Here is an 11,149-nt window from a genome sequence, read left to right as displayed (position 1 = left end):
TGGCATCTTAAACACCGCGATGAATCCACACGTCAATCAAAACAATGAGTGGTATCTTAAACACCGCGACAATTCCACTCCCATGACAATGTGGCGTCTTAAACACCGCGACGCTACCACATGTCAATCAACCATGAGTAGTGTCTTAAACACCGCGACAATACTACTCGTTACTTAGAATGTGGTGCCTTAAACACCGCGACAATGCCACATTCATACTACACAAATAAATACATTATATACGTACACGCATAATTATTCCACTCACCTCGTGAACTCGAGCATTACAAACCATGCACGAAATCTTCACCACACGCAACCGAGCAAGATTTTACCTATAATACGCATATAGGCATACACATAATCAACATACAACCCCATTTGGACTCTCGACCCGCCCAAATGAACAACAAGTGCAAAATATACCCTTTTGCACTTTTAACGCTACCCGAAGGTCCAAAACTAGCGAGACTAGTTCCCGCGTTCTCGAAATACCCAATTATGTCAACTTTAACCTTCAAACGCATACTAGCTCGTATTTTACACAAAACCCATTCCATGGTTGACCAAGTTTGACCTTATTGCTAAAACACCAAATTTTAACCTAAAATCACTTCTCGCGAGTAATTACATGAAAAGCATCATTTAACACTCAACAAAAGTGTTTAACATCCAATTAATCCAAATTAGTGTCATCCTCAATTTCGACCCAATTCAAATTGCTCATATTGACCAAAGTCATAAAACGCCCCAAAATCACTAACGACTAGTGATTATATTTCCAAGACGACCACTAACACTTAAATCAAGTATTTACCTACTTGATTTACCAAAACTTGATTTAAAACTTAATTTGACAACGAATCGAGCTTACTTGTCCCGAAATGCCCTTTTGACCCGTTTTGACCTAAATTAGGGTTTACACCCAAAAACCAAGTCAACATAAATGTTCTAACGTTTAACCAACATACGCAAGACCCAAACTCATAATTTCATCACTCGAAACCCACTTTGACACATAAACCCTAATTTTGACCCATTTCAAAATTAGTCAACTCGAATACACCCAAAAGGGTTCCAACGCTTCCAAAATCACTAAACTAAGTGATTACACCCAAAACCAAAGCCTAATCATGGTCAAAATGTCAATCAACCCAAAACCCGCCATGTATCAAAAATAACTAGTTTCCATAAACCCACTTCATCATCTAAATGGGTTTTACAACTAAAAAGCTAAAAACCCTAACTTGAATACCAAATCATAAAGATAAATTTCGGAGTTAGAACTTACCATCACTATCACAACGTAGCCGTGAACGAGGAGAACAACTTTAACTCTTGAGACCCGACCCGAATCACTCTTCTTCATCCCCGATTCGAGCTTTCTCTCTCTAAACCCTTTACTCTCTCTCTAGGGTTTGGGGTGTGAGTGGGAGGGAAGAAATGAGAAGGAAATGAGGTTTAGATAAGATTAGGATCAGTTTTATGGCCAAAGACCCGTCCATATGTGAAATACCAACATTGCCCCTCATTTAACTCATTAAAAGGCTGAACAGCACCAGATCGTGCCTATTGTCGCGCCGCGGAGCAATTTGTCGCGCCGTGGCCCAAAGGGTGATTTTAGAACATGTTTTTCAAGCTTTCTGACCTTCAACATAGGCATTTGTCGCGCCGCGGAGCAATTTGTCGCGCCGTGACAATTGCCTGTTTCATCCGAACTTCAGCAAACTTGTTTTGGCCATAACTTTTTGACCGTAACTCCGTTTTCGATGAATCAAATATCGTTGGAAACGTAATAAGATTTCCTTTCTAATGGTAAGGTTTTGAAATGTCAACTCAAACTTTATTTGGGATCGAAAAGGTACGTACACATCATGTAACTCAAACAACGTCCAGTTTTCTTCGACATTCGAACAAGCAACACGTGTACGCTTGGTACACTTCATGCACTCATCGTACAATCATCTTTATACTATTATACAACCAAGTATGAACATTCTAAAGATCAATCAAGTACCTCAGACATGTATGAAGAAAAACGGGATGTTACAGATGAAATCATCAACAATTAGAAACCACGAGGGTGAACTCAGTAAAAAAAAGCATAGGGACTAAATCAGCATTTTGATACAAACCACAGGGACCATTTCAGCGATTTTGTCGTGCTAATATAAAGTCTACAGCTTGAATATATAATATTTCAAGCACTCTTATGTGATTTGTTATCTTCTATATTGAATGTAATTTGTTTTTGGAACTTGTGTATTCGATTAGCTTTGTGAGCTAACTAATTACCAGGTGACCACCCGCTTTGCGGGTAGTCCGGAATCATCATGGGTAAACTTCCTTGTCCACAAAGGGGTATACTTTTCTCTCTTAGGATTCGAACTTGTGACCTCTAGATATTTTCACCCATGGAGACCAAGTCTTTACCGCTAGGCCACTTATGTGTTTTACACATCTTACTTCGACATTGACTTGCAAATACTATACACTTAGGAAATTTGAGACGATAGGGATAGGGATACGATACTGGTAGAAAAATGGATCACTAAAGTAGCCATGACGTATTTTAAAGTGCTCGAAGCACCTAAACTCACATTCAAATATTTTGTACTGTAAAACATGTTAATGCAGAATTATGGTGGATGTATCAATAAACATGGTTGATATCTCAATGCTCTATTATGAACTAGCAACATAAGTGGACTTTTTAGTATAGAAAAAAATAGTCAATTTCCAACTAGTGGCGTATGCTCAATGATCCATCTAGGTAGCATTTTTCTTGTTTTAAAGGCAAACACACACCCATATCACGAATATTTATAAATAGTCATACCGAGGACTTAAACCCACAACCTCAGAGAGTCGATGGGTTACCTCAATACCGCTAGACCAATGGCCCTTTGATTAGGTGCTTCCATATTTTGAACTCAGTTCTTGGGAACTTGAGGAGAGACATTGTCTATGATGAGGAAGAATTGAAGCAAGTGCACAAATTATACTTACCCAAGTCACAGCCCGTGCAGGAACCTGCAATACAGTTTTTTTTTTTTACATGTGATCAATTTTTAGGGTCTGATTACAGTAACATAAGCTTTCTCTATAGTATCAAAATTTAAAGACCGAAATAATGTAAGTCTAGCATTTTTAAAAAAGGAATTCAAGAGGTTCACTAACTTGCACAGTATACTAACTCATACTACTAAATCTTATGGTAATTACAGTATACTACTTTCACAGAGTTAAATTATATATACAGCTAACTATAACACAATGTGATCAATAATTTTTCATATGTACAACTATAACACAATGTGATCCACATTTAGTTAAATACATAACAACATCGATGCAACACGAGATAGGTATTATTAAATACACAAAATCTAACATTACGTATAAAATTTGTATAGAAAGCCCTAAAACTGTCCGATGGATCTAGTGGAACGAACTGAACTGATAAGTTTCTTATTGACTTTCGATAAATCCATATCACCAGTTTGTAAATGTAACAGAAGCAAACTGAAAATAAATTTCTAAAAAGTTCTGAATTCAATTTGACATTTCAAATCGAGGCTCCGGAATTGAGCAGCAGGTGATGACTTGAACTCAAATTTAAGTTCAGAGCTTGAGCTTGAATGAGAGAAATGGTCTACAGCTCAAGCTCGAGCCAAGTTCAAGTTTCTCGAGAACAGATTGACTCATCCGCAGCTCTATTATTCGCTTAAAAAATAAAAACTATATTTGATCAGATGAATTACATAAAGAGAACAAAATCTTAAATCCTGTAGTAAATAAAGAAAACGAAAAGTCTCCTTTATAATTGTATAAAATAAAAAATATATCATCATCCATATGATCATGTATACTGAATACTGATACTAAATTTGAATGTCTAGTAAACCAATAAGGATTACCCACAAACAGTAAAAGTCATTTACCAAAAACATCATCACGATATTAGACCAACATAGTACGATTTTACCCATTAACAAACGTATTTATCATCTAATCTTATTTCTAATTGTGTCAATGCAGTTTAGCCCGGAGCCCGGATGATGGTGACTTTCAGCACTTTTTTGACCTCATTTATCAGCTCAAAAACACACCTGTCACCCACAGCCAGATGCTCGTCGTTACAAAATTTCTTCCAGTTTTCACTCTTAATTCTACCAAATTTCTCGTACTCGTTGCATTGAATTAGACCCCAGTTTCTCCCATCAGGTGTCTGAAGCTTGCAGTGTCCCCACTTTTTTCCACCAGTCAAACATCTTCTAGCAAACGTGATAGGTAGATACTGTAATAAAATAAAAACAGGGGGATAGTATCATATCATATGGTAACAAAAGATTAATAAATAAATAAATAAATAAATAAATAAATAAATAAGCATGATCCCAAATTGAGAATCATTACCAATCCATAAGACCTTAAGCAGAAAGCAGTTACTCTGGACGAACAAAAACGGCTGTCTGATTCATATGCTCTGATTCTTGACCCGTTTTTCAGTGCTAACTCTATGTTAACTGCTCCACCTATATATTATATGTTAAAAAGAATTAGCATGTATGTTAGATGTAAATAGATTATAGTATTTTCGGTTCTTGAACATTGGAATTTGTTTGCAGCACGGGTTGAACGATTTCTTTTTCCAAGTGGAAGGATTTAGTGAAAGGAAAGTTGGTTATCTCACAACTGTTTCGGTTAAATATTCGAATATGAAAATTGGAACTTCCCTGATGTTCAAAGAGTAACAACTGCCCAATCTTTATACTGTAATGCTCAGCAAATTCTGGCCAACCTTTTTGTAGCAAGAGCTGGCCATTAGTCGAGTTTTGCCAACCCATTGCCCAATTCTTGTTATCTGAAACCATTAGTATTATTTTGTCGTTCGATTGAATTTGCTTTAGATGTTCTTTGGTAAACTTGATGGGAATTCTCTGATTGTAGAGAAATATATTATTTATGAACATAAATAAATATAAATAAAATGGATAATTTGATGATGGTGAATAGGCCATGTAAACAAAAAAGGGAACTCACAAGACCGTTTTGGGTGAGGTTGTCGTAGGTGATAAATACGTAGAAGTTAAGTGGCTCCGACATCGTGAAGGCAGACTACTGTGATAATTAACAAGTAAATCTGGCTACAGTCTTGGACTAATTAACTTTTGATTACTACAAAAATGAGGGAAAAAGGATCAACAACATATTACAAATTGGGTTAGCACTTGTGAAGCTAATATAAAAAAGTAAAAGAATTATTGGCTTCTTATAAAGAAATCGAGAACAAATTTCACCCGAAGACAAACCTATGAGATAAATCAACAACAATTTCACTGTTAACTATAATCACCAATAGCAGTAAGAGATGATGCATTAGCCATTGTAAATAAATGTGAACAGCATCATTAGAATTCTATCAAATTTAATTTTCATAAGTTGAATATTAAATAAATAAATAAATAAATAAAACACACTATTTCATTTTCGTTCATAACATATTTAACCTAATCTGTGAAGCTAAAAGTCAATTTGAGAGATTATATTACAAATGAGAAACATGCTACTACAAGCATATGTATTTATCTATCTAATCACCAAACAGCCAAAATTAGCATTCACCAGATATGTTTTGAAACTCTAAAAGTACATGAAGCACAACTTATGTGAAATGAGACAATTACAGTAACAGATTAGCCCAAAAAAAGCCTCTCACATGCCCTTTGATCTAATGGTCTAAAATGATTTTCTAACTCTATTAGGTAATAAATCAATTTTAATTCTCAAACTCTCCAAAATACTCTTCAATTCTAAAAACACACAGTAGCAGATTAACAAATTAGGATTAACCTTCGACCCTAAAATTGATGCAAGCGACGTTGCTCCTGCAGTACTTAATCGCCGCCGTCGCCTTCAGCTCCTACCGTACCTTTTTTTATGAACAGGGGAATCAGCCGATTTCTACATCTCTCGCTATTACTCTCCAAAGCTCAATCATTCAAACATATCTAATTGGATCGTCACCTTTTGATTAGTAATACTATTTGATCCTTTTATTCTTTTTTGTTATAATTTTTTATTTCACTTAATATTCAGATTTTTTTTCTAGGGTTTAATGATTTCTTGAGATGAGCAAATAACGGCCGCCAAAAATCTATTAGTCTGTGCTGATGAAATAGAAATTGTTAATGGTTGGTACTGTATGGTCAAAAATTTAACACATGATGTTGGAAAAGTTGCAAACATAGGTTTTCAAATACAATGGGTTTGAATCGATTTCTTATTCTGTTGTATATAAATTGTTATTGTGAATTTGCTCTATGCTTTCTTATGTGTTTCCTTTAGTTTCTTTTTTCTAGATAGATTGTTTAGGTTTTATGAATCTGTGTCTGTCCCTAATCACTCATTAATGAAATTGGTTATATTTGATTTTGCTACATCGAATCATCGATGATTCCAGTCTGTAACCTAATCTACTATTCTCCATTGTAAAGTTGCAGATATCCAATTTACTACCAAAATCTTGCAAATGCAAAAAACGCCACCTGGGGAATCATCGCAGCGAAAAATAAAGAAAAAGAGAGCAGACAACGATGAGTATTTGTCATTAGATATCAAAATTGATCCTGTTAATGACGATCACCCAAATAATGTTAGACCTGGTATGTATTCGTGGTTTAATTTTAGATTGAAAGTTCAAATATAACCAATCATGGATACACGATTTTTGTATGAAATTTAGGTTATTGTTTGATAAATTGAATATCAATACTCTTGTATAACCACTGTGTTCTGTTCTGTTTGAACGAATAGTTTGTCTGTATAAGTTTTGATGAATAATTGTATTTGTGTAGTGTCATATCTGTGTATCAGTTTGTATTTTTCATTGAATGTTCAAATATAGCAATCATGGATACACGATTGATGTATGAAATTTAGGTTATTGTTTGATAAATTGGATATCAATACTGTTGTATAACCACTTCATGGAACCTTATGCTCAATGACATCACGTCAGTGGTATAACGATTCTTGCAGTTGTGATAGTTGTGATGCGGGTACTATTTACATTCAAATATTTGAAGCATCAATTCATGTAGATGTCAATAAAATACGGTTTTCGACGATTCTTGATGGTTGCTACATGTGTCAATTAACATATACGTACATCTGAAACTTTCGATTAAGCTATGTAATTTGGTATTCAAGATTCATAATGTTCCTTTGTTTATTCTGATTGTTGTTACTATCTACCATAACTGATTGGTAAATACTTCCCTTTATAGTAGATTTCTGTTTACCGCTGATTTTTTTATGATTTTTGTTAATCGATGAATACAACAAGTTCTGTATGCATCTCGATTAAGGCATCACTTGGATATGCTCCACTGTAATTATATGATTCTCAAAATATTATATTTTGTCGGAAATATTTATATACCTAATACAGATTTTAGGATTTGTACACATTGATCAATTATAAATTATTAATTATACTTAAATTACAACTATCACGAGGTTTGTGGTTACTGTAATTGTTAGTTTGGATAAACTAATATGTTGGTAGTGTTTATATCGTTGCTGCTAATCATATAATTGTTTTTGGAATAGATGCTAATATGGAGTAATTCAAGTAAGGTTAATGATTTTTCGCAATCACAAAACGCGTATGATGATTCATAATTAATTTCACTAATATAAAGTCAACTTCAAATGCATATTTATGGAAAATATTGTAATCATGCGTAATCAGTATGAAATAATCCCAGAATTATTTCCCGAAATATAGATGTTAAGCTACCTATATAAACTATCATGTCAAACAATAATGCGGGTATGCTAATATATAATTTATGTACATAAACTATCATGTTCCATTTGTACATTATCATCAGTCCGTCTATTAGAGTGTGTCTCTGTTGCTTTAGGACGATTCAGTGTCACTAGGAGACAGTAACCTGGAAGTGAAAACTGGAAGATGTGTTTTGATTTCTATATCAAAGGTTTATCTTTTTACTGGTTAAAAAAGAGGTGTGGTGGCAGGGGCTACAAACAGTTACCTCTAGAAAGATTTAGTATACTTCATATGGTACTAAATATCTTATTGGAGTATAACGATTCACGAGCTGTATAATAGTAGTACTTTCTTTATACGATTTTAGAGATTAAACATGGCATTGACCCATTCAAATTGTTTGTGGGTCAAATATCCTGCATTATTGATCCCCATCATACGAGCCTGTCAATCTTATAAATCTTGATGTCTTCAACAGGGTATATAACCTGATATGCGGAAAACGTTGCCATGCTAACTACCCGTTAGTAAATTTTGAATGCTAAGTTATCAATAACTATAAAAATCAGACCGGATAGAGGTATGCTCCTTTCTCAGTTCTGTGGTGTACTGGGATAACCGTGTTTCTTATTTGCAGTCAAACCATGAATTTCCGTTAGAGCGACTTTCTTGATGTTTATTTCATGTACACAAGCAGTTCGTGTTTTGTTGTCTTATAGCATGTTCGAATTGATGTCCTTGGGTCATTGTCATCTACTTGTCTTATAACATTAACATGTTAAAATATAGAGTAGATCCATCGAAACCCATTGGGCACATGACAACATGGTATGCATTTGTATTGTGTTGGTAATTTTGACCCATCTTACGAATGGGTTGATTTGGGTTACCATTTTATTCCTTATAAATAGGCTTAGAAGGAAGTGGTCGAAAGTGTCGAAGGTTGTCCAATGTGTATAGGTCATGCATACTCCTATATTGTTAATTCACAATTTTGATTTTGAATTGCCCAATGTGTAAGTCAGTCCATTTTAAATTTTGTTATGAAGTTTTAATTTTAATAAATGTATAATGTATATTGTGTGCTGCAGGTAGATATCTAACTTCAACTTGGGCATGTTGCCTTTGACGATTTCAGGAGATCAAAGCCAAATCACCCCTTGTGTAATCTTACCCTTTTTCGTATATGCTAATTTCCTGAAAATAAGAAGAAAATTGTTGGTGCATTTTATTTTAAATATATCATCACGTCGTGTATAATTTATATACAAATACATGAACAACGCCGTTTAAGTCATCTCCTTTTCATTCGGTTTTCAGATGTATGTGCTAATAAAGTAAATATTTTTGCCATATCTTGACAGATCCTTGTTGATCTGTTTCCATCTCTACAAAAAAAAAAAAAAGACCCTGATGCAAGACCAACTGCAGAGCAGGTAAAAGGAGGGTGCATCTATGCATGATTTGTTCACTTCTAACATAAATAACTACTATATCTTGTAAGTACTGCTACACCCACCATATCTTAAAACGATATCCATTTCTCCGAGCATCACAACATGAAAGTACTTTTTCTTCTCATTTAACTTGCAGTACTACCCTCTATCTTCATATATGATATTAACGTTCATGTGCATCACTGTAATTTGATGCGACCTTAAGTTACTGATAGACACTAATCGCTGACCTTTAGCTGATGATATGAATCAAATTGATCATGACCTCAGCTTATGATGTGAATAAGCACACTTATATAACCTGCTGAATATATTGTTGTAAATTGACAAAGTCATTCCATCAAGATTTCAATGGGCATGGGGGTACCTTCAGAGCCGGTGATGTACAAATAATTGTTCAAACTTTTAGGTAATTGGCTTAAACGGGTTAGGGTCAAAATGGGTTGTATTAGCTAACTTTCACGATTCAAAAGGTTTATACTTAATGGTATTATATGACTGAAAACGTCATTAAAGTACTATAGGTTTTAAAATATAGATATGATAGGATTGCTAATGATGAAATGCACAAATGATTGAAGGGAGTTGTTAATACAAGGAGGATTGAAACACAATTGATTTGACTATTTTTAGTCAAGTTTGGATGATATATGGATTAGGAGCAATTTATGGCTCAAAATACAAACTTTTTAAAAGACTCGCAACTAATTTTCTTACCATACAAATAGTCATTGAGTTTGAAAAGTTGAATCTACTTCCATTTATTCTTTCATGCAAATGTATTGCCACCAAGATCACCTAACTACTTACCCAAATCACCATCATTATAATTGTGATGACCCGAAAATTTCCGATCAACTTTAAACTTAATCTTTAACGTTTCTGACACGATAAGCAAAGTCTATGAAGTTGAATCTCAAAATTTTGAACTATTCAAATACCCTTCGATCGTGACCAACGATTCACGAACAATTATATGTAAATAGATACATATACTATAACTTGAAAACGTAACAAAGTGTTAAGTTAACGATACTGTGCATTAAACTTATTGGTTTGATTATCTGATTGATATATTTAACTACGAAGTTAAAAGATTATGCTAAACGATTGAGTTAAAAGATATTTACTAAGTCTTTTAATGATTACGATGTTGTTACGCGTTTCTGTTGTGGGGTCCACGCTGATTTGAGAAATCGTTCATTCTTAACGATATTCGGACTAAATGGTAAAGTGTTTGTTTAAATAACGTAATCTAGACGATACAAAAATAAGGAATATTAACTGTTGGAATTAGATATATGAATAACTTGCGACGTATATTTAAAACGTGTTTATAAATATTATTTTGGTTACAAAACGTTTTGATTTAAAACAATATTATTAAATATACTTCGTTAGATAACGAGCCATTGATTTATAGAAGTAAATGACCAAAACACTCGAAAGTTTAAGATATACTTTGAGTGATATAGTTTATTGATAATTTAAGATTATATTTTGACAAAGGTACGTGTCCCAAAATGTAAATTACAAGTTTTCTCAGGGTACGAAGGGACGTTCGAAAAACCGAAACCGGGACATAAGTCGAGTGACGACGTACGAGTCATCGGAACAAAAATTACAAGTCAACTATGCACGTGAATTTAATATAATATATAATTAATTATTTAAATTATATATTATATATATTATATATAATTACGTCGACGAACTAGATTACAAAACAATTTAGTGCTGGACAGATGGCCCATGCGATCGCATGGGAAAATGCCTACACAGCCATGCGATCGCATGGCAACAGATTTCAGGACACATGTATAAAAGCTCGAAGTCTGGCTCAGTTTCATATCCTCCAACTATCTCGATCTCTTTCTCTATTGTATTTATA

General features: G+C 34.0%; 1 protein-coding gene across 1 annotated transcript; it reads right to left on the bottom strand.

The window, feature by feature from the left end:
- Window positions 1-3,819: 3,819 nt before the first annotated feature.
- Window positions 3,820-4,877, bottom strand: LOC139891754 (B3 domain-containing protein REM17-like). The gene is made up of 3 exons (XM_071874742.1): window positions 4,640-4,877; window positions 4,420-4,538; window positions 3,820-4,300 (listed from the first exon to the last, which is right to left on the bottom strand). Exons 1-3 carry the CDS (start codon window positions 4,875-4,877, stop codon window positions 4,043-4,045), a joined length of 615 nt encoding a protein of 204 aa, XP_071730843.1. The 3' UTR covers window positions 3,820-4,042.
- Window positions 4,878-11,149: the final 6,272 nt, after the last annotated feature.

The sequence above is a fragment of the Rutidosis leptorrhynchoides genome, chromosome 1, assembly GCF_046630445.1.
Source record: "Rutidosis leptorrhynchoides isolate AG116_Rl617_1_P2 chromosome 1, CSIRO_AGI_Rlap_v1, whole genome shotgun sequence".
Lineage (NCBI taxonomy): Eukaryota > Viridiplantae > Streptophyta > Magnoliopsida > Asterales > Asteraceae > Rutidosis > Rutidosis leptorrhynchoides.
Note: the sequence above shows the minus strand (reverse complement) of the source record. Positions and strands in the feature narration are given on the sequence as shown.